The following is a 24,072-nucleotide window of genomic DNA, read 5'->3' as shown; positions in this document are numbered from 1 at the left end:
TGGTTCTGCTGGCCCCTTAGCTCCTAACAGTAGCCAGAAGAAGCAACCGTAGTGAAGACTGAGTGTTGCAGAATATACTCAAGAATTGGTCGGGCAGTTTGGTATGTGGTAGTGCAATTGGTCTTGGGTACTGTTTTCTAATTTAGTCCACCTGCTCCTTTTCCTTGCTCTTGATGAAACTATTGCTGTCTGGTGTTTTTCTTAAATTCTTGGTCTTTCACTGACTTGAACTTATCTCTTTTTCTAACCTAGAAAAGCCTCCACAAAAAGTACGGAAGGGCAGAGATTATTATTTAGAAGGCTGGAGGACATAATGAAGGGGAAATGGCCTAGAATTGGATATCTAAGGAATACTTTTAAATATTGCCTTAACTTTTGAGGCTTCATATTTTTCCCTTTTGCTAAGCAGTTATTACGTACCAGAAGTAACAGTCTTTTACATTTTCCTCAAAATCTTTGTTAGTCTTGTTGTTTAATTCTTTTAGAACTAAAATATTTTTAATTCAATTCAAACTCTAGTTTTCTCGTGTTCTTTCATACCTAAAATAGTATTTCATTTCTAATAGTGGTGACCAATGTGAGTACACTGATTGTTTTGTCCTTATTCAGCAGTATAGATCTGTAATGATTCTTCTCACTCATAATCAGTTGTTCCCCTGAGTTTTTTAGTGCATCAAAGACCTTTGGTGATGGCATCTAGAAGCAACTGAGGGATTGGGGGAAGGGGGCAGGTGGGCATGATGGAATGTGACAAAAGAAAAAACTATGATGCATTGTTCAGGGAAGGATTCTAACTGCTATGAAGAGGGAGCCAAGGAACCAGATACCTGAGGCTTATACCTGTAATCTTAGCTACTCAGGAGGCCGAGCTATGAGGACCTAGCTTGAAGTCAGCCTGGGCAATAAAGGTCATGAGACTCATCTCCAATTAGCTACCAGAAGTCCAGAAGGGAAATTGGGCCTGTAATTCTAGCTACTCATGAGGTTGTGATCCAAGGATCGTGGTTCAAAGGTAGCCTGGTCAAGAAAGTCCATGAGATTCTTAGGTGCCAAATTAAGCCAGAAGTAGAGCTGTGGTCAAGTGGTAGAATGCTAGTCTTGAGCACAAAAGCTCAGGGATGGCATCAAGGCCTTGAGTTTAAACCCCAGCACCGGCACAATGGGAAGGGAAGAAGGAGGAGGGGAGAAAGGGAAGAAGATCCAGTCATGTGAGCCTCCTAAGGGAGGCAGGGAGAGCCTCCGTTTCGAAGAGTGCTACTTAAGAGTCCTTGCACAGGGATCTGGGACAACATATGGGTGTCAGATCTACTAACTAAATTTAGAACCCTTCAATTTAGAATTATAGCATTGCCTCTTCCCTAGGTGAACAGCACAGACATTACATTGGCAAACCCAAAACAGAGACTGGGAGGAGCCCCTTACAACACCCATCCTTTCCACATAGTACAACAACACCCCTGAAACTGGAGGCTGCTGCCTAGGCCCAGTCTGGCAGAGAGCAGCTCATGGTGCTTTTGTAATTCAGCTCCTTTCTAAAGAGTCTTTTTGTTTCATAAATGTTATTAATCTTTCCATTTGCTTAGCCTTTTAGGCAAGGTTAAAGAAAATGAAAGACAACTTTGTAAGTACAAATTATACAGGAACATATAGCAGAACAATGTGTTAATTGCTTTGTTACTGTTGTCAAATTTCTGATGAAAGTCAAAGTTTTTTGTTGACAGAATGGTGAGATACTTTATCAATAGCTCTTTTACTCTTTCTTTTTCCTTGTTTTCTTTTATAGTTGCTGATATGTATTCAAGATGAGTGGGATGGGAGAAAATACCTCTGACCCATCCAGGTCAGAGACAAGGAAGCGAAAGGAATGTCCTGATCAGCTTGGACCCAGGTTAGAGTCATTTGAAAAAAAAATCAGTATTATCTGCTAAATTTTTTTCTGTGTTTGTTATTTGAGCATTTACTTTACTCCTGATTCACATCCCATGTATAGTTTTTCTCCTTAACAACTAAACTTGTAAATATGCAGTAGCAATAGCTTAAATTTTAAATATACTAATCAGAGATTTTATTTTTCTTTACACTCAAAGGAAAGCCATATACTTCTTTTGTGTGTGCTGATCATGGGACAGGAACTCAGGACCTGAACACTGTCCCTGTGATTCTTTTGCTTGAGTGTTTCGCTACTTGAGCCACAGCTTTATGGTTTTGGTTTTGGGTGGGTTTTTTTTCTTGGTGGCTTTTTGGACATAAGAGTCTTAACAGACTTTCCTTCCCAGACTGGCTCCAAATTTTGATTCATATATCTCAGCCTCCTGAGTAGCTAGGGTTATAGGCAAAAGCAATTGGTTCCTGACTGAAAACCATATACTTTTTTTTTGCGTCAATCATGGGGCTTGACTCAGGGCCTGGGCCCGAGCTCTTTGGCTCAAGATTAGTGCTCTATCATTTTGAGCCATAGCTACACTTTGAGTTTTCTGGTGGTTAATTGGATATAAGAATCTCATAGACTTTCTTGCTCAGGTTGGCTTTTAACTGTGATCCTTAAGTCTAGCCTTCTGAGTAGCTAGGATTACAGGAGTGAGCCACCAGTGCCCTGTAAAACCATATACTTTTGATGCCATGCGTATAATCAGTTCACTTGTTTTATAATCTTCATTTTTTCCTCTTAGGTCACAGAATATTATAAGAAATCCTGTAGTAAAATGATTTGCTACATTTTATGCTGTGTTGTTTGATTTTCCTGGGAACAGATGATGGGTCTTCAGTGCAAAAAAAAATTTAAGCAAGTATGGGTGATAGTGAGAATTGTTAGACTCTCCATGCAGGCCAGTTTGGCTTTATGAGAATTATATATGCATAGGCTGGGAACGTGGCTTAGTGGTAGAGTGCTTGCCTAACATTTATGAAGCCCTGGGTTCGATTCCTGAGCATCACATAAACAGAAAACGCCAGAAGTGGCACTGTGGCTCAAGTGGTAGAGTGCTAGCCTTGAGTCAAAAGAAGCCAAGGACGGTGCTCAGACCCTGAGTCCAAGCCCCAGGACTGGCAAAAAACAAAAAAGTGTGTGTGCATGTATGCGTTTATAGTGTTTTGTTTGTTTTTATTTTTCTGTTTTGTTTGTTTGTTTTGTGCTGGGGCGTGAAATTAGGACCTGTCAGTGATTAATAGAAGATAAGTCTCACCGACTTTCCTGCCCACCCTGATTTTGAACCACAATCCTCAGATCTCAGGCTCCTGAGTAGCTAGCATAAGCCATCAACACTAGCAATATCCTGTTTTATCCTAGCATTTTCCCTTCTAGGACTTTTCCTATGATATATGCAAAATGCAAAATGTTGTCTATGTACCTATAACCCTAGATACTCAGAAGGCTGAAATAGGAGGATCATGGTTCAAAGACATCTTGGGCAGGAAAGTCTTAAGAGACTCATTTCTCCAATTAACTACCAAAAAAGCCAGAAGTAGAATTGTGGCTCAAGTGGTAGAACACTTGCCTTGAGCACAAAAGCTCAAGAACAGTGCCCAGGCCATGAGGTCAAGTCCCAGGACTGCACGCACGCACACACACGCACGTGCGTGCACACACACACACAGAGTTAAATAAAAATAGCCAAGTGCTGGTAGCTCATGCCTGTAATCCTAACTACTCAGGAGGCTGATATCTGAGGATCAAGGTTCAGAGCCAGCCTTGGCAGGAAAATCTGTGAGACTCTTACCTCCAGTTAACCATTAAAAAGTCAGAAGCAGAGCTGTGGCTCCAGTGGTAAGCTAGCCATGACAGAAAAAGCTCAGGGACAGTGTCAGGCCCTGAATTCAAGCCCCGGGACTGAGAGAAAAAAGAGAAATGTCTATCTAGTGGCTAGCAAAAAAGCATAAAGACACTCTGTGAAGGGAAGAAAGCTAAGGAATACATTAGGAGAAGAGAAGGAAAATGGGCAAAGGCCAGGATTCCAGACTCTTTTTTTTCTTTTTCTTTTTTTCCTCACCTTTAGAAGAAAACAGACAGAATTGGACCTGGGTTCTTCCAAGTCTTTCAACTACCCCCTTCCTTTCACTGTACTTAGTAAAGTAAACAATTCTCACTAGGTGAGAATCTCTACAGATGTAGAGATTATATTATCTATTTATATCTTTAGTTTGTTACTTTATGAAAATTGAGCCGGGTGCAGATGGTTCATGCCTGTAATCCTGGCTACTCAGGTGGCTAAGATCTGAGGATCATGGTTCACAGCCAGCCTGGGTAGGAAAGTCTATGAGACTTATCTCCAATTAACCACTAGAAAACCGGAAGTAGTGCTGTGGCTCAAAGTGGTAGAGCACTAGCCTTGAGCAAAAAAGCACAGGGACACCATCCAAGATCTGAGTTCAAGCCCCAGGACAGACCAAGAGAAAGGAAAAAAAAGAAAACTGATATTTTTCTCTATAGAAATATATTATGATTGGGCTGGGATGTAGCTCAGCGGCAAAGTGCTTGCCTAGCAAGTACAACGTCCTGGGTTCAATCCCCAGTACCAAAAAAAAAGAAAAGACAAAAAAAAGAAAAGAAATATATTATGATAACAAAATGGTGCAACGAGAATGTAGGGTGAACCAATGCAACAGTGATTCTCACAATAGACTCAGTTGGAAATGAACTTTACTAGTTGCAGGTGGAAGGGGGGAGAAAGTGGGAGAAAAATGGAGTGGGTAACTGTTCAACAAGAAATGTACTCATTACCTTACGTATGTAACTGTAACCCCTCTCTACATCACCTTTACAACAAAATAAAATTTAAAATATATATATATATTATGAGTTGCTAAAAATTTTAATTAACATATACAATTACATTTAAAAATACAAGAAGCAACTGGGTACTACAGGGTCACACCTGTAATCTTAGCTACTGAGGAGGCTAAGAGGATTGTGGTTCAAAGTCAGCCCAGTCTGTGATACTCTTATCTCCAATTAAACACCAAAAGGACAGAAGTGGAGCTGTGGCTATAGTGATAGAGTGCTAGCTTTGAGCACAAACGCTCAGGGATAGTGCCTAGACCCTGAGTTCAAGCCCCAGAACTGGAAAAAGTAACTAAAAATGCAAGAAGCTTCTGTTTTTGTAAACAACTCTCTTGGTGTTTTGAATGTAATTTAGTGGGTCTTTCACTGTACTTGGCAAAACAATTGTACAGTTAATATCTTAGTTTGCTATTTTATTAAATTCAAATAAGTAGATTTTGCCAATTTTGATATTTTCCTTCTCCACGGACTTTGTAAAACTTTACTTTGTGTTTCACATGTCATTCAGCTTGGACAATTAACAAATATGCTGGGTCAATTTCACTTTTGTTCCTTTTGTAACTTTTTGCATTATCTATGGAGGCTGCAGGATTTTATTGCTATCATTCTAAAAAAGCCTATAAAATGTTAAAGATTTCTCTTTATTATCTCAGTGTTTTACAAAAAAAATCACTGCAATTTTTTAACTAGGAATAATGATATTCTTTTTTACTAATCTTAAGCAAAACTTTTACAGATGTAACCTTCCTAGCTGGGTGTCGGTGGCTCATACTTATAATCCTAGCTACTCAGAAAACAGGTCTGAGAATTGCAGCTCAAAGCCAACCCAGACAGCAAAGTCTTGATACTCTGTCTCCAGGAAACTAGCAAATATGTCAGACTCGAGGCTTGGCTCAGTGGTAGAGCTGGAGTAGTTGACACACAAGCCAAATAAGAATAAAAATCCCTGAGTTCCTTCAAGCCCCAGAAAAGGCATAGATAAATAAATAATAAAATGAATGTCACCTCCATTCCCTTTTAAAAATATTCTTTATTTGTATAATAATAAATCCAGTTCTTACTTGGGTAAAACTGTATCAAGTAAGCATAGTAGTGACCATAATCAACCAGATCCTTGTCATTGAATTTGGCAGTCCAGAGGGAGACATTAGATACATGGATTATTTAATCACATAAGTTATAAATATATAATTATGAGGTAGTATAAATTTAAGGGGTTTTTTTGGTGAGTGTTTCGCTGGTTTTTTTGTTTTTGTTTTGCCAGTCTTGGAACTCGAACTCAGAGCCTGGGTACTTTCCCTGAGCTGCTTCTGCTCAAGGGTAGTGCTCAACCACTTGAGCCACAACTCTACTTCTGGCTTTTTTTTTTTTTTTTTTTGCGGGGAGATCGGGGGGGGGGGAGTAATATATTGGAGATAAATGTCTCAGAGACTTTACTGCCTTGGCTTACTTGGAACCATTATCCTCAAATCTCAGCGCCTCAAAGTAGCTAGGAATACAGGCATGAACCACTGGCACCTGGCAAGTTTAGGTTTTAAAGAGCATGCAATACTTTGGACAACCTCCCTTCCCCCAGCCAAAGTATTCCTGTGTTTCTGTAGGTAATTTTTGTTTGCTGTGTCTGTATTAAAATTATCAGCCAGTTGCTGGTGGCTCATGCCTATAATTCTAGCTACTCAGGAAGCTGAGATCTGAGGATCAAAGTTCAAAGCCAGTCCAGGCAGGAAAGTCCATGAGATTCTAATCTCCAGTTAACCACCAAAAAGCTGGAAGTAGAACTGTGGCTTACTTGGTAGAATGCTAGCCCTGAGCAAAAAAAAGTTCAGGAACAGCAACCCAAGGCCCAAGTTCAAGCCCTAGGACTGGCACAAAATTTTTTTATTATATATATATATTTTTATAATAGCTCATTTTCAAGTACATTATAAAAATGTATTTTTTTCTTTTTAGCCCCAAAAGAAATACTGAGAAACGTAATCGTGAACAGGAAAATAAGTATATTGAGGAACTCGCAGAGCTGATTTTTGCAAATTTTAATGATATAGACAACTTTAACTTCAAACCTGACAAATGTGCAATCTTAAAAGAAACTGTGAAGCAAATTCGCCAGATCAAAGAACAAGGTAAGAGGACTGAATTCATATACTGAAGAGTTGAGTTGTTTTCTCTTTTTCCATGTATGAAAAGGTCCTTCAGAGTCTCTTTAATCCATTTCTTAGGTTTACATTATTGATGAGGAAATGATGTCACAGTGCAAGATGAATGCAAGTCTCACTTGCAGTGGTTTATAAATAGGCTTTATATAAAATTCAGCCATTCCCAAAAGACGGGACCAAAGTAAATTGGGATGATGTAACTTTTCATCTGCTAAACTCAGCTAGTAGCCCACTCATTCTTATCCCCTTACTTAAACTTTTCAAAGCTTACACAGCAAGTGCCTATCATAATTCACAAGTAAGAGGTAGGTGGAGATGTAAGCCAGAAGTGAGGAAGTGAAGCACCTCTAGTTTCAGCTAGTCAGCATATTTGATTACGTCTGAGACTCTACTGGTCTTGCCACTGGATTAGAATTACATATCCTGAATGACAGGACTTTGAAAGACTATAATCACTAGGAAACATGACAGCTGTGGTTTTCTTTTTTTCTAAAATCATTTTGTGCTTCTCTTCTTTGATATTTTTGCCTGCAGAAAAAAAAGAGAGAAAGTAATATTTATAAAAACACATTTGTCTTGTGGTGCCAAAAGTCAATCTTTATTGGGCACGTATTAACTGTGTTTGGCGTTCAGGGAGAATTCAGGCTCTGAAGTATTCATATACAAATCTCCTTCAGGGCCAGAGAGATAGTGATTGCTCCTGTTTTCCAGTACATCCTCCTGATGTTCATGTTTCTTAATTGCCTTTATATATCTATAATATTCAAACAGGTAGGCTTTAAAAATAGGTCTTTGTCTTTATAGATATGTGAGCCTCCAATTGTGCTATTAGTTATAAAATGTTATCTATTAGCATATTATCATCATAGCATTTTTCATTTTCATACATATGCCTTTGAACTCAAGTTCCATGTAGAAGAGTTTCACAAATATAGCTCTGTCTTTTTTTTTTTTTTTTTTTTTTTTTTGGCCAGTCCTGGGCCTTGGACTCAGGGCCCGAGCACCGTCCCTGGCTTCTTCCCGCTCAAGGCTAGCACTCTGCCACTTGAGCCACAGCGCCGCTTCTGGCCGTTTTCTGTATATGTGGTGCTGGGGAATCGAACCTAGGGCCTCGTGTATCCGAGGCAGGCACTCTTGCCACTAGGCTATATCCCCAGCCCCTAGCTCTGTCTTAATAAGCCCCCGGCGTATTGGTGTGGGAATGTAGCTTAGTGGTAGAGTGCTTGCATAGCATGCATGAAGCCCTAGGTTCGATTCCTCACGAGCACATAAACAGAAAAAGCCAGAAGTGATGCTGTGGCTCAAGTGGCAGAGTGCTATCCTTGAACAAAAGAAGCTCAGTTACAGTGCCCAGGCCCTGAGTTCAAACCCCATGACTAGCCAAAAATAAAAACATACATCAAGAAGGAAGGGGTGATATTGACCAAGATATATTGTCATAAACTGCTTTGTTGAAAAGCAACTTTTTGTACTATAAAGATAATAAAAATAAAAACAATCTCACATGTATATAGCATACACAGGACAATTTCTAATAGTATTCTACTCTGAAAAAAGTCTTTCTTTCCTAGTTTATCAAAGTTAACTCCATCAGTATTGTAGGTTTCTTCCCTTAGTACCTATCTTCGTTTCCCTTCCTCATTTTTCTCTTTTTCCGCTTACCAAAGCTCTGTTTTAATTTTGTGCCTTTATTCATTTAGGGTGTAAATGAATGGATGAAATAATATTCCTCGAACTCTTAGGAAAAATGTTTTTGTCTTTGATGTCTTAACATAATCATACATGTATTTTTAACCACTGTGAAAGTCTTATACTGGTTTTTAGGGTTTTACAAAACCTCGGAAATTTCCCATTCAAACCATAAAACAGGTTAAGATGTGTCACGCTGGACCTGTGCCATGCCTAAACTCCTGTAGTGTTAATCATAAGGTACATACTGCAGCCACCCAAGAAGCAGCAATAATAAACACCCTGTCACACCGTATTCTTTCAGTAATATGCCTACAAATTTGAAAAGCAGCCTAATTTGAAAAAGGAAGCAAATATCAAATAAAAATGAAAACTACAGATATGCTTTTAACCTCTCAACTAAACTAGTGTTTCAGGAATCTTCCTTGTTTAACACACTGTTTTTGTTTGTTTAAAAGAGCAAACCCGGGCTGGGGATATAGCCTAGTGGCAAGAGTACCTGCCTCGGATACACGAGGCCCTAGGTTCGATTCCCCAGCACCACATATACAGAAAATGGCCAGAAGTGGCGCTGTGGCTCAAGTGGCAGAGTGCTAGCCTTGAGCGGGAAGAAGCCAGGGACAGTGCTCAGGCCCTGAGTCCAAGGCCCAGGACTGGCCAAAAATTAAAAAAAAAAAAAAAGAAAGAAAAAGAAAAAGAGCAAAACCACACTAGAAAGTCTAGAAATGTGTCATGTTGCCATTTAACTTTTGGAACCTCAGCAAATTATTTCATCTCTGTGAGACAGTGTCCTCAGATTGTACTGAGCAGTTACCACACGTAGATCATATGGCTGCTAAGGAAACTATGAGCTGTGTCAAACACTCAGCATGTACCAATTACAATAATGTTCATTTGCTGATGACTGTCTTTCTCACGTTTAGCAGAAAGGTGGCTTTTCTCTTTCTTCTGTGCTAATATCTTCTGATAGTGACTTCTTCCTTCATATGGAAAATGAAGGTAAAAAGGCTCAAGTGTGATTATCTTTTCTCCAGGGTCACTTAAAGAATTAAATGTTTTCTAGGGCCAGAGAACTGTGCAGACTGTATATCACTCTCCACTGGTTCTCTGGTTGGGCCTGTTTGAGTTCTCTGTCAGTATGTTCTAGAGCAACATGTAAAGTCAGGCTAAGCCATTCTGCCTCAATGCACAACCCCTCCAACACTTCTGCTACCAATCAGCCTAAATAATAAATAAAATCCAACTTTCATCGTTCTACTGTTATTCTAAACGTCATATTTCAGCTTCACTTATCAACTTGACCAAAACTAATTTGAGAGTTTAGGAAAACTTGTCTAAGTAGTAAGTCCTTTTATTTGCTTCAGAGAAACTACACTGGTTTACATAAGAACTGGAAAAGCAACTAAAATCTAACTTATATCCTTTTACTATTACTCAAACTTGATCTCACCTGTCAGCCTGAATAAAATTAATTTGAGAATTTCAGTGAACATGCCCATTATGTGTAAGTCTACATATGAATTATGCTTTATTATTGGTTTCATTATTTGATATGATCATGATAACTATTTGGAATTTGTGTATTTTATAACTTACAAACAGTAGTCTTAGATATCAAATACTCTTTTTCTTAATTAGGGAAGCCAACATTGCTTCTTTTCCACAGAATTATAAAAAGTAAGAAATGCAAATGATTTAATTTTGGATTTCTATATTCCAATTTCATTTTCTGTAGCTGGAAACTTAAACATTTCTGTAGAAAACATAGGTGATTCCTAAGCTCTTACAAAAATAAAGCATAAAATGACTGAAGTATTTAGAAGAGATTTAAAAATTGGTATATTTCTACTACCTTGTTTAAAGTTACCTCATAATAGCCACACTTTTTTTCTTAAAAAAATATGAATTTTGTTATTTGAAACCTTTTGTTACCTAATTTAAGGTTACTTTGGTGCCATGTACTTAATTAAGTACAGGATTTATTTATCAGTTAATATAGAATTGATTTCAAACTTTTTTTGTAATTTTTTTGTGATACTGGGCTTGAACTCAAGTTCTTATACTCTCATCTCTTTTGCTCAAGCTTAGTACTCTACTACTTGAGCCATAGCTCTACCTCTAGTTTTCTGGTGGCTAATCACAAACTTTCCTGCCCAATCTGGCTTAGCACAAAGATCCTCAAATTTCAGGCTCCTAAATAACTAGGACTTCAGATAGGAGCCACTGGCACCTATCTGGTTTGTGAAATATTTTTTATTAATCAGTATCAGCAACAGTGGAAAGATATACAGAAAAAGCCAGAAGTGGCTTAAGTGGTAAAATGCTAGCCTTGAGCAAAAAAAAAAGCTAAGGGACAGTGCCCAGGTCTTGAGTTCAAGCCCCAGGACTGGCCAAAAAAAAAGTTAGTTCAAAGTTTTCTTACCAGGCACCTGTGGCTCGTGTCTGTAATCATAGCTACTCAGGAGGCTGAAATGTGAGGATCTCACTTTGAAGCTAGCCCAGGCAGGAAAGTCTGTGAGATTCCTATCTTTACTTAACCACTAGAAAACCAGAGGTGGCACTGTGGATCAAAGTAGTGGAACCCTAGCCTTGAACAAAAAAAACTCGGGGACAGCACCCAGGCCCTGAATTCAAGCCCCAGAACTGTTCCTTCCCCTCCCCGTGCCCTGCCCCCCCGCCCGAGTTGTCTTGACAGGACCAATCGAAGTAGTTGTATGTACAACAAATCTCTACTGTATAAGCTTAGTCTGAAAAGTTTCTTACGTACTCCATATAGTTTAAATTTTAATTGCCAACTTCAGTTTTATCCTACCTGCTTCCAAGCTGGAGGTAGAGCAATGCATTCCAAGAATGCATGTAAAGGAGCCTAAGCAAGACACAGGAGTGCTCAGTGGCATACAGTGTGCAATGTCAGACTTGTTAGCTACAAAATAAGATATATTGAAGTATTAGGGCTGAGACAGATAGGAGAATGTAAAAAGTATGGTAAAGAGCTGTGGGATTTGAAGAAGGTGACATGCACCAAGATATTTAACCACCTTTTGTCGACTACCTTTAGGTCACCTCCTGAGGTCCCTGGATTCCATGCCTTCTAGTAGGAATGTGAGGTGTTTGGAGTTTATTGAATGATACTAGCCGTTGGAGGTACATATATATATATATATATATATATATATATATATATATATGTGCATAACTAATAAAATAATTGCAGAGAGACAGTGGGGCTCCTGAATTCCAGCCCTAGTTCCAGGGGAAAAAATGGTATAAGGGTTCAAATTCCATTATATAGTCTTTTGATTGTCATTCATTGTCTTCATAAGTGTTTTGGCTTCTGTTTGCTTTTTTAAAATGTTTCCATGTTTTATTGATATGTATGATATGTGATAATTATGATTGGAATTCTGTTTTAAGTGAATAATACTGCATCTTGACTTGCTTTTCACCATACTTTTTTCTCACCATTTTTCTTTGTGTGACCAATACTAGTGCATGAAATATGTGCAGACAGATTAGTGGGAAAAGCCCACCTGGACTTCCAGGGCCATATGTAGATGTGAACTAAACCAAATGTTCAGGTTGACTACTGCTTTATAATTCAAATTTAAATAATTGTGTAATATGTACACAGAAAGGGAATTGCCCTCCAAACCTATAAAAATGTTTCTTACCTGAGCCTTATTATACTTAACAAAGTGCTGAGTAAGGTAGTATAAACCTATAATGAAAGAAAGCACTTGGGAAGCTGGGACCAGGAGGATTATAAGTTTGAGGTCAAACTGGGCTATATAGGAAGACCCTGCCTCAAAAAAGCACAAAAGTTTTCTCAATACTGTTTGCTTTTCAAAAGGAATTGTTGAGAGCAGTTTTATTTTCCAACTTATTGTACTGGCGAAACAAAGGGGAGTGAAATGTGGCTTTACAACTTTAGACCCAAGTAAATTTTCCGACTTAGATGGCTTATACAGTAGAAATTTATTCTACATGCTACTTTAATTGATCCTTCCAAAGAAACTTTTTTTTTCCAGTTTGGTGAATAAGGATGGGATGTGAAAAGCCCAAACCATAAATTTACTCTCATTACAATTTATAGCTGTACCTGAAGACAGTACTGTCAACTACCCACATTATTGTAAGCAGTTTCTAGTACTTTTTCATCTTGCATGACTGAAACTTAGTACCCTCTGCTATTGTCCTCCCACCCAACCAGCTCTTAGCATTTATGTTCTATTTATAGGAGTTTTATGACTTTAGATACCTCATTTTAGTGGAATCAGACAGTGTACAGAGTGATCTGTGTGTTTGCTAGTGAGCATCCTGATGGGTCTAAGGTGCTACCTCATGTGGTTTTGACTTGTAATTTCCTAATGGTTAATGGTGATAGATATGTTTTCCAAGACATTTGGGGAAAAATAAGGCTCTACTACCACATTGCAGTAGAATTCTTACTGTAGTCAAGTGCTAGAATATTAAACCTGTAGAGTCTAATATTAGTGTATAATTAAAACAACGAGGAAAAAAGGTAAGTTCAGTTCTAGAAACAGTGATGGTATGCACCCTGAAAGTTCTGAGATATAGGAACTAAGTCTATTTGAAATGATTGTCACTAAGATCTCACTTCTAGACCTGTACTTCATTTCAGCCAGTTTTCACACCCCTCTACCTTTCTACTACATTAGACTTCTTTATGCAGATCCCAGGGAAGGGAGGTACCTTAAGTATGGTCTTCATAGCCCACAATGATAGTTTATCTCTAGTTGCCAATGGGTGAAAGGAAGTTGTGTCCATCTCAATCCTTTTTTCCTCCTATGACTGTGAAGTGTTACTCTGAAGTGTTTTAGTTCATGCATTTTTGCCTAGAAAGTGTTCACTTTTGTTCATCTTTGAGGCATCCCTGATAGTAATGTATGGGCACATTTTTTAATGTTCCTTTCTCTCTGTACCCTTGGGTGTTTTAGTTAGAATTCTAGGAAAACAGCTTCTTCACCTCAGCTTTATAGTAGAAAATGTACACTTTTACAATTTGTGCTTTGCCATGCATACAAAAGTCCACTAAAAGTTGACCTTTGCAATTTTAGACTAATACCCCAATTGTTGGATGGTGTATTACTCCTGAATTGCTCTTATCAGCAAACAGGTCATGAATGGTATTTTTTATAGGTTTTCTGAGAAAGTTACAGATTTCTAAGGTAGTGGGTGGTAGTTAATATTTATTGATCAAAGACTCTAGATACCGATTAACATTAGCCAGATAATTGATTTTAATTTGACCCTTTTTTATTGTGGTAAGTATGCACAGCATAAAATGGACCATGGTGAAATGCATGGCTCCGGGGCAGGTCAAGTACATTCACATTGTTCTGCAGCTGTCACCACTGTTCATCTTCAGTGAGTTTACTGTTCTTGGTGTTCCATGGAAGTGAAGTAATGCAGTGCTCATTATTCTGTGGCAGGCTTGTTTCATTTAGCACAAAGTCCTCACGATTCATCTGTGTTACAGCGCTTGTGCTATTATATAGCACTATATAGCAATTGTGTTACCTGACTTAGTAGAAGTGAGGCTGAATTACATACATATTGTTGGTCTTAAAATGCTTAAGTGAGGTACTCCTTTATGTGAATATCAAGATACAGCAGCCCAGGGGCTGGGGATATAGCCTAGTGGCAAGAGTGCCTGCCTCGGATACACGAGGCCCTAGGTTCGATTCCCCAGCACCACATATACAGAAAACGGCCAGAAGCGGCGCTGTGGCTCAAGTGGCAGAGTGCTAGCCTTGAGCGGGAAGAAGCCAGGGACAGTGCTCAGGCCCTGAGTCCAAGGCCCACGACTGGCCAAAAAAAAAAAAAAAGATACAGCAGCCCACAGGAGGTATGGTAGCCTCTGTCTTGAACCCAGAGTTTAGTATTAGGAAAGACTGGGCATGGATAAAGAAATTACAGTGCAAAATTTATATCTAGAGGATGTCATGGCTAAATTACTTCAGTGACACAGACGGTGTCCTCTGACCTTTCAAGATAGAAATAAAAACATAAGCCAGAGGCCTAACAACGAGTTCTAGTAATACTTGCTGTATATATAAACGGTGGTACATGTGTGCTATGAAGAAATAAATAAATATTTTATATATATTATGTAGATATCAAAACTGGTATCTGTAGGGGCTGGGGATATAGCCTAGTGGCAAGAGTGCCTGCCTCGGATACACGAGGCCCTAGGTTCGATTCCCCAACACCACATATACAGAAAACGGCCAGAAGCAGCGCTGTGGCTCAAGTGGCGGAGTGCTAGCCTTGAGCGGGAAGAAGCCAGGGACAGTGCTCAGGCCCTGAGTCCAAGGCCCAGGACTGGCCAAAAAAAAAAAAAAAAAAAAAAAAAACCCAAAAAAAAAACTGGTATCTGTAGATATAAATAGATATTATATATAGGAGAATCTTCTTGCAAAGAATCCTTGCTTCATAGGCTCTCAGTGGATGTGAGTAACCTTCTAACTGAGGAGAGGGTCAGGAGATGTTTGGACCAAGATAGATCAGAGATTTTGTTTTCTCCTCTGTGTATCTTTTCCTTTCTTGTTCTTTTTATTGCTGAATTCCTTACAAAATTAAGTTGTTGACACATTGCCTGCTTAAGAACTCAAGTCCATAAGCCTCTTATCTCACTTAAGCAAAAAGCCCAAAGTGGAGCTGTTGCTCAAGTGACTCAAGTGATAGAATACTAGCTTGTAAGAAAAAGCTCAGGAACAACATTTAGGCCCTGAGTTCAAGTCCAGGACTGGTACATGTATACACACACACACACACACACACACACACACACACGAACACACACGTGCCTCCTCTTGGTTTCACTGCATGCGTGTGCCTCCCCTTGGCATCAGTGACCAATGCCTGGGAACTCAGCTTCCTGTTGACAATGTCTGGCAGCTCTTGCTCCTGTTTGTCTGGTAACTTCTTTGCTAGCTTTTCCTCTGTTGACCATCCCTTTTCCAGGCACTGCTGCTTTTTCCACCTGTTTGCCACACACTGTTCACCACCTTTTCTTATCTAACCCAACTAAATTCCTTTCTTAGAGTTATTTCTACCTTCAGCTCTCAAGTCTGTACTCAAATCTGTCTCAAGTCTGCCAATTTTAAGTCTCTCTCCTTGAGCTTTTGCACACATGTGCATGCACACACACACACACACACACACTCACTCAAGCAAGGGCCTTCACCAAGGTTCACTGCCCAGGCCCTCTTGAGGTGTAACTGTCCATTCCAATTTCCAGATCCCTCTTGGACATCTCCACAGAGGCAACTCATAGACATCTTAGTGTATTGTTGTCTCACACGGAACACACTTTCTCCTCTATCTCCTAAAAAGAATGATTTGTTCTTTTTCCAGGCTCAGTCTCAGGCTTGTCTCCATCATGTATGTATTGTTTGCCTGTTCTGCACTAAGCTAGGCTGGAAATCTCAATCATAGATGTATTCACCTTCTCTCATACCCCTTCTGCACACTCAGCCAGTCACCTCAATTCCTTCGACACTAGTTTCTATGATACTCAAGCCTGTCCTCGTTTTTGTTCTTGACACTCTTATTCTGAGATTCCTTCCCCGACTGTAGCTCATATCTCCTCTAACTACTACCAGCATTTGCTTCCTAAAAGTATATTCGATATCTAATTCTTGTTTCTAGAACTTGAAGTATCTATGAGATAAAGTAAAATACTTGGTGTGGCATCTAAGGGCTTTACCCCCTGATCCTTACATGTTTAGGATCTGTCTCTTGTCTGTCCAGCCATCTTACTTCTAGGCAGTCCTCAATTCTTAATGACTCTTTAACCTACAGCTGCATAGCTCATGGACCACTGATAGATTTTTATTTAAAAGGCACTTTATTTGGCTTGCAATAAAGTCTAAACTGAAAACAACACCATCAAAGTACTGTCTACTATAATCCCAGCTGTAATGGAGGAACCATAGCTTATTCATATGTATGTTCTTTTCTTTTTCTTATAGGATAGAATTAGTCTTTAAATAAAATAGCCAAAAAGAGTTAGAGAAGTTGTTTAAAGCAGCAAAGATTCTTTCTGAAGTCAACAAGATATGAATAGAATAAATGGGAAGGCAGAAGGGGTGAGATAGGAGCTTTGAAGCATCATTGGTTAACTCCTAGGTCAATCTCTCCTAAATACCATGATGTCATGTGGGAATAACTAATAGCCATTCCATAATTATCCTTCTTGAACATGATGAATGTTTGAGAAATTCACACTTATAGTCACAGTTATATCAGGATTCATGTGCCATAAGGTTTCTATGTGCCCTAGGTCTCAGAACATAAGTAAAGCCATGTCTCTCACTCAAGGCCGTTTGTCTGCCACAGGCCTCAGAAAAACTAAGAGATTATAGAAGACCCTTTTGAATTAGCTCAGCATATATACAGCCTTCTCTCTAATTGCAGAACTTACCCCAAGCAGAGGCTTGAGGTTATCCAGATGGGCCTGCACCTACATTTAATAAGTGATAGAGCTTATATTTGAATCTATAAAACAAAAATGAAAGAAATAATTAAAGCAGGGCATGGTGGCTCATGCCTGTAATTCCAGATACTTGTGAAGTAGAAATAGGAAAGTCACAATTTAAGGCTAGCCCAGGCAAAAAAGCTAGCAAGACCCTATTTCAAGAAACTATATGTAGCAGTTCAACTTTGTAATTCCAGAACAAAAAGCACAAAATTCTATTTGAAAAATAACTAAAGCAAAAATGGTTGAAGATTATAGCTCAAGTGGTACCAGAAAGGAAGAAGAGAGATAAGAAAGGAGAGAGGGAAGAAGGGAAGTAGGTAGCAAATAAGTATTGCTATGATCTATAGGCAGATAGATAGATAGATGATAGATAGATAGATAGATAGATAGATAGATAGATAGAGGCAGGCAAATTAGGTTAACCGAGGAAGTAAGGCAATAAAACCTTTTTAAGTGCAAAGAATATATTACAATGCACCATATAAGAATTGTATCTGCACTGGTGGCTCATGCCTGTAATCCTAGCTACTCATGAGATCTGAGGATCAAGGCTCAAAGCCAGCCCAAGCAGGAAAGTCTGTGAGACTCTTATCTCCAATTAACCACTGGAAGTAGTGCTGTGGCTCAAGTGGTAGAGCGCTAAAGCACCCAGGCTCAGAGTTCAAGCCCCACTACTGACCCCCCCCAAAAATAAAAAGAATTGTATCTAAGGCCACAACTGATTTATTTTTTCTTCATCAATACTAAAAATACGTCATATAATGATATTGGTACGTACTTTTTTGCCATCTTCTCTCTCCCTGCCTTGTTCGCACTGCATTCTAATTAGGATATTCTTTTAAGATTGATATTACTTCCTGAGTTTTGTTGGTTAGGGAAACTCATACACGATAACAATAGTAGGTTGCCACCAAAAAGTCACAAGTGGAGCTGTGTCTCAAGTGGTAGAGCATTAGACCTGAGCAAAAAAGCTCAGGGTTAGTATTCTAGCCCTGAGTTCAAGCCCCATGAACAGCACCAAACATTTTTTTAAAAGATTGAGACTTTGAGGCCAGTGGGTGTAGAATTCACATTGTAGCTGGGACTTTTTTTTTTTTTTACACTGTTTTGTCCCCTGCTTCTGAGAATGATGGTTGTGTCTTCCACTTTGCTTTGGTTTATTATGAGAGAAAGTGTTTTTCCAAAAGCAGTGTGCTCAAAATCAAGAGTTGTAGTAGTCACTCTGTGACTGTAGAGGTAGTTTTAACATGTATTATTGAAGGGAGAGATGGTGACCATGATTTCAGGCTCCATGTGGTTTTGTTAAGTATTTTATCATGACTAAGGTCGAGAGCCATGGGACCATGGGGCCCTAGAGACTGAGCAGGCACGATAGCAGATGGCACCTCTGGGGTAACTGTCTCTAGCCTGGGTTCCTGTGCCTTGTACACTTCAGTGAATATCTAACCAAGTGCCTATGATTTCTGATGAGTACCTTTCAAAGGGAAAGGTTACTGATGTATGCTGTTTGTAACTTCTCAATACTGTTGCTCTGCATTCAGAGCTTTCATGTTTTCCTGTAGTCTCAGAAAGAAATTAAGTGATACAATGGTGTCCTCTAAGCCACAAGTGGCTATCATTTGACATGGATGTGACCAAAGTATGTTTGGGATGGGAGAGGAATATGGGGAGGCAGCTCTTAGGCAGAAGATCCCAGACTATGGAGCAGGTGAGTTGAGATGTCTATGGCAATGAGGAGATAACAGTGATGTTATATGACCAGTTAGATCTAAGATACATATAAATATCAGGAAGAAACAATCACCTCTAAGCTAAGAATGGAGCTTACTCCAAGAAGCCTTATTGACCTTTGTAAGTACCTCGACTGTAGACTGTTTAGATAGAGAACCTAAATTTCAGTCAGGAAGCATTTCTTTATAAGTATTTCAGATTGCTATCTAAAGAGAAGAAACTTTACTGCCTCAGTGCTCCAGTGTTTACTGCTGATTCTTGTTTCATACAAACACTTTTTAAGATAGGATCTCACTATAATATAGATGCCATCACCGCTCCTCTAATTGTGTAGTTATCAATGCTATAAAATATAGGTCTATCTTTATACTGTAGCATAAATCTATGTATTTGAACATAGTACAGAGTGTGTAACCTTTGTTTTGCTTACTTTGTTCTGGTTTTGCTGAGTAAATCCATCATCTCCTTTCATCCTTGTGATTCCCCTGTAGGGTATTTTTATTTATCTCCATTTTGCAGTAGCACCAAAAGTTTCGGTCTAGACTTACCCAAAGTTACACAACTGAGGAAGAGCACTAGAATTCACATTCAGATTTCTGCCTAGCTTCATGCTGGGTTACTTAGGGAAGAAGTTTCGAGTAAGTCTCAACTGTTTACTCATGCTGTTTTTTTTTCTTTTTCCTGCCTTTTGTAAGAAGTTGTTATAAATGAATTGTGTAAATGGTATTGACTGTTACTTAAAATAACTGAAGAATATTTCTTGCTAATCCCTACTTCAGAAGGATACACACACACTTTCATGGCAAGTCAGTTTTTCTGGTCAGGCAAAGAAAAAAAAGTGATGATGATGATGATGATGATGATGATGATGATGGTGATGTAAAAAATCCAAGAAAATACAAAGTTGTTATATAAACCGAAAGACATCTCAGTAATTAGCCAAAAAGTTGGGTAACAGATTTGTTTGAAAACATTTGATTCATATCCTGTTAAGTGTGAATGGAAATTTTTTTTCATCAAGAGTGCATGTTCTCAGGGCTGGGGATATGGCCTAGTGGCAAGAGTGCCTGCCTCGAATACACGAGGCCCTGGGTTCGATTCCCCAGCACCACATATACAGAAAACGGCCAGAAGCGGCGCTGTGGCTCAAGTGGCAGAGTGCTAGCCTTGAGCGGGAAGAAGCCAGGGACAGTCTGTGCTCAGGCCCTGAGTCCAAGGCCCAGGACTGGCCAAAAAAAAAAAAAAAAAGAGTGCATGTTCTGTTTCCTCATCATTTTAATCTGTCCATCTCCATGATGCAACATAACCTCTAGATGCACAATGGTTCTGCTTGTGACAAGAAAGCATATTCTCTCTTTTCAGGAAATATATTGAGGACGCAGCAGACTTTGCTGACAATTACTGTGACTACCTCCATATTCATTGCATAATGTGTCTTAAAGTAAAGGAGGAGATCTGGGGGCCAAGAGTCTTGGACTATGTAAGACTCTGAAATATATTTTTAGCTTGTATTCCAAATGGGAACTGTGGAAATGTAAACTTCCACCCAGAAAATGGATTTATGAGATTTCAAGTATTTAAACTTTTAAATATTCATAGCTATCTGAACTTGTATCTTTTCCCACGAGCCTCCTTTTGTCATTTCTTACATGAGAAGTGGCCAATATAACATGGTCTCATTTAATAAAAAAAAATACATTGACTATGAAAGAAACGTTGTTTAGGTAAAGTGGACTTGGATTCTCCTCTTCTAATACACAAATTGGGTCATCTGTGCCAAGCACACAGGGCTGAGACATACAATCCTAGCTAGTCATAAGGCTGAGAGCCAAGAGGATTGAGGTTTCAAAACCATCCCAGGCAGAAAATACCATCTTCAATTAGCGAAGAGTAAAATTGGAAGTGTAAATTAAGTGATATAGTGCCAGTGAAGCAAGCAAAGCAAGTAAGCGGGATGTCTCGAGTTCAAACTCTTGTTCCTCAAAAAGAAAAAATAGATCACCTATAATAGACTTAGAGTCCTGGTGGGCCTGTCCATTTTGGAAGCAAGACACTTTGTCTTGTGGAGGAAATGAAACGTGAAATAAATAGGGCCAATATTGACATAGTGTTCCTTCCCATACATTTATCACTGAGATGGCCTTTCACTCCCAGTTAATGCTAGCTGGTGGGTAATACAGAGTTCTGTGTCATTTGTGGGGGGAGTCAGTTTCTTCTGATTTCTTAGTGCTTTTTGATGTGATTTATTATTTAAGCCTGCCTGCATTAGACAGCCACATGAACAGTGTCATTTTATAAGCCTTCAGATGTTATATTAATTTTGTTATATATGATAGGGAGAGAGGAAAGAAAAGTAAAACCTTTCATAATTGACATTATTCTAAACCACCCCTAAATTAAATTTACCTTCTTAGGAATCATTTTCTTTTGATAAACCATGTTCAATTGGTAATCTCTTCCATTTCATTCAGTTCAAGAAAATACAGTGTACATTTTATGAAATAGTATTGGTGAAATTGTCAAAGGTAAGAAAAATAAGTATTTTTGTTTTAGATGAAAGTAAATCTCATGTGTGATTGAATTTGTTGAGCCCATTTTCCTTTTTTCTGTCTTTCTTTCTTAAGAAACAAACTCAGTTTTCATCCTTAAAATCATTCTTGCTTAATATTTCTAAATAAGTTAATTGTTTCTAATAGATAGTATTTTCTGTCAAAAGCTGTGTTTGTATGAGTGTGTATGGATTCCCAGGCCAGTTCCATAAGCCTATTAATACCAGTAATGTTTCTAACTAGAGTGGGATGTATACAGCTATGTTTCAAATATGTAGATGTTAGGGAGATAAAGTAACAATTATTTTAGAAGCATTACTAAAGGTACTACAAACTTTCCTTACTTCAAGTCTGGGTAGTATCCTATGAGCCTCTATTTCATTGATGTAACAAAAGAGCCCTGCTTCAAAAGGTAGAATCCACTGACCTGATGTTTATTACATGTCCAGTGTTATAGAGGCTTCTCAATGGACACAACTGCACAATTTCTGGAGAGATCTGTTTTGACTGTTCAGGCCTGCGCTTGCCATGCAAGACCAGTCAAGACTTTTAGGGCAAGAGCAGCATTCCAGAAGTGCAAGCGTGCAGGTGTAGGGATGTGCAGACCCAACAGTGTGAGCTTGCTTGAAATTGGGTTACTGTGGCTTAGGCTAGAACAAAAATTTTAATAGACTCTAGACTACCTTTACCTTTCTTCCTCATAGTTCACTTGCTTCTTCCCCTTCCACTGTCTTCATCTAACCATCCCTCTATTTCTCCTGGATCTTTTCAAAATTCAGGTTTTTGTGTACCCATGATCCACAGTAAATGTTCAACTCTTGAAATTGTGTAAGGATTGTCACTGCTACTAACAAGTAAAATAGCAAAAATCACACCTTTTCAGGAAGTTTTTTAAATTCATAAGAAATTGTGTTCTAGGTGTTCTTTGAAATATAAGTGAAGTTCAGTCTTGGTCAACTCTCTATTTCAACTTCAGTTTTTCTCTTTTTATCTCACTGAAGATGATTGGGTCCCCTCTAGTTCTTACAAAGGCTTTATCTCACATGTACAGCATGTGTGCATGTCTGTCTGCTGTCTGTTTTTCTTCCTCCATCTCTGCTTCTCTCCCTCTTCTTTAGGGTCTGTTCATAGAGACAAAGCCCACATAGTAGTAGTAGGTCTGAGATCACTTGAAGAAAAACATTTGTTAGCTAGGTGTTGGTGGCTCACACCTCTAATCCTAGCTACTCAGGAGAACAAGATCTGAGAATCGTGGTTCAAAAGTCTATGAGACTCTTTATCTCCAATAAACTACCCAAAAAACTGGAAGTGGAGCTGTGGCTCAAGTGGTAGGATACTAGCCTTAAGCAAAAAGAAGTGCTAGGACAGTACCCAGGCCCTGAGTTCAAGCCCCAGGAGTGGCAAACCTACTCTCCTCCTCCCCCCTGCTGCCCCCTCCCCCCAAAAAGTTTATTTTCGGAGGAGCTCCTTTGCCAGAGGATATTGTAAGCAGGTACTAGGACTGTGGAGGAGGCACCTGTTCAGTTTGAGGCATGTCCTTCAGGACTGAAGTGAATATTCACTTTCTGACTCACAGGCAGACCTTGGAGCTTTGAATCGATATCCTAATAGTTTCAAAGCCATAGCAGTTTTTATCTCTCATACTTGTCTACAATATGTAGTCTCTTAGGATTCTAAGAATATACTCACTGACGAAGCCAGTGGCTCATATCTGTAATACTAGCTAATACTCAGAAGGCTGAGATCTGAGGAATGTGGACCAAAGCCAGCCCAGCAAGATAAGTCCATGTGACTCTTAGGTCAAGTACCAACCAAAAGCCAAAATTGGAGCTTTGGCTCAAGTGGTAGATCATCAGCCTTGAGCACAAAAAGCCTATGGAGGATATAAGGTCCTGAGTTCAAACTCCAAGACCAAGTGCTCACTTCTGCAGCATGTATACTAAAATTGTAATGATACAGAGAAGATTAGCATGGCCACTGCGCAAGGATGACACGCAAACCCCAATACTAGCACACACATGAAAATTTACACACACACACACACACACACACACACTACCGATTCTTCACCTGCAGGACTCCATAAACATATTCCATGTTTTTAAAAATACATAAATTAATTGAACTTTTTTTCATAAAGTGACCCCTGTAGTGCAGGGTCATGGAAGTTGTTAATCACTAAGCTGAAAACATTTAATGTCAGCATTTGTAAAGACTTACAAGTGCCAAATGTTCTTGGGCCAGTGTCATATACCTACCAGTTTCATTATTAGTTTTCTTTTTAGTAGATCTACTTGCTTTACTTTTTGTACCACCAAAGTATCTTCTCCTAAATAATTCCTTTAGATACCCTACCTACTTTTTGCACTTTTACAGTATAATCATACTGAATAGTCACTCCCTCTCTTTTACTTTTTTTTTTTTTTTTTTGGCCAGTCCTGGGCCTTGGACTCAGGGCCTGAGCATTGTCCCTGGCTTCTTCCCGCTCAAGGCTAGCACTCTGCCACTTGAGCCACAGCGCCGCTTCTGGCCGTTTTCTGTATATGTGGTGCTGGGGAATCGAACCTAGGGCCTCGTGTATCCGAGGCAGGCACTCTTGCCACTAGGCTATATCCCCAGCCCCTCTCTTTTACTTTCTTGTAAGAAGTAAATGATAGTGGTAAT

At 39.1% G+C, this 24,072-nt stretch overlaps 1 protein-coding gene and 1 non-coding gene across 2 annotated transcripts; both read left to right on the top strand.

Annotated features, from left to right (window-relative positions):
• Nucleotides 1-1,652: 1,652 nt before the first annotated feature.
• LOC125344900 (nuclear receptor coactivator 2-like) lies at nt 1,653-6,941 on the top strand. Its single transcript, XM_048337197.1, has 2 exons — nt 1,653-1,888; nt 6,728-6,941. The coding sequence occupies exons 1-2, from the start codon at nt 1,803-1,805 to the stop codon at nt 6,924-6,926; spliced, it is 285 nt and encodes a 94-aa protein (XP_048193154.1). The 5' UTR covers nt 1,653-1,802; the 3' UTR covers nt 6,927-6,941.
• Nucleotides 6,942-23,323: 16,382 nt separating this feature from the next.
• LOC125344901 lies at nt 23,324-23,431 on the top strand. The gene has a single exon (XR_007209670.1). It is a non-coding gene; the product is annotated as a U6 spliceosomal RNA (small nuclear RNA).
• The last annotated feature ends 641 nt before the right edge of the window (nt 23,432-24,072 follow it).

The sequence above is a fragment of the Perognathus longimembris genome, unplaced genomic scaffold (assembly GCF_023159225.1).
Source record: "Perognathus longimembris pacificus isolate PPM17 unplaced genomic scaffold, ASM2315922v1 HiC_scaffold_4584, whole genome shotgun sequence".
In the NCBI taxonomy this organism is placed as follows: domain Eukaryota; kingdom Metazoa; phylum Chordata; class Mammalia; order Rodentia; family Heteromyidae; genus Perognathus; species Perognathus longimembris.
The sequence above is the reverse complement of the archived record's forward strand: the minus strand, read 5'-3'. Positions and strand labels throughout refer to the sequence as shown.

Excerpts from the sequence above, each read along its gene's own strand:
- LOC125344900 (XM_048337197.1), top strand. The coding sequence starts at position 1,803 with ATGAGTGGGATGGGAGAAAATACCTCTGACCCATCCAGGTCAGAGACA. Across the intron at positions 1,889-6,727 it reads CCTGATCAGCTTGGACCCAG|CCCCAAAAGAAATACTGAGA; the intron begins GTTAGAGTCATT and ends TTTTCTTTTTAG.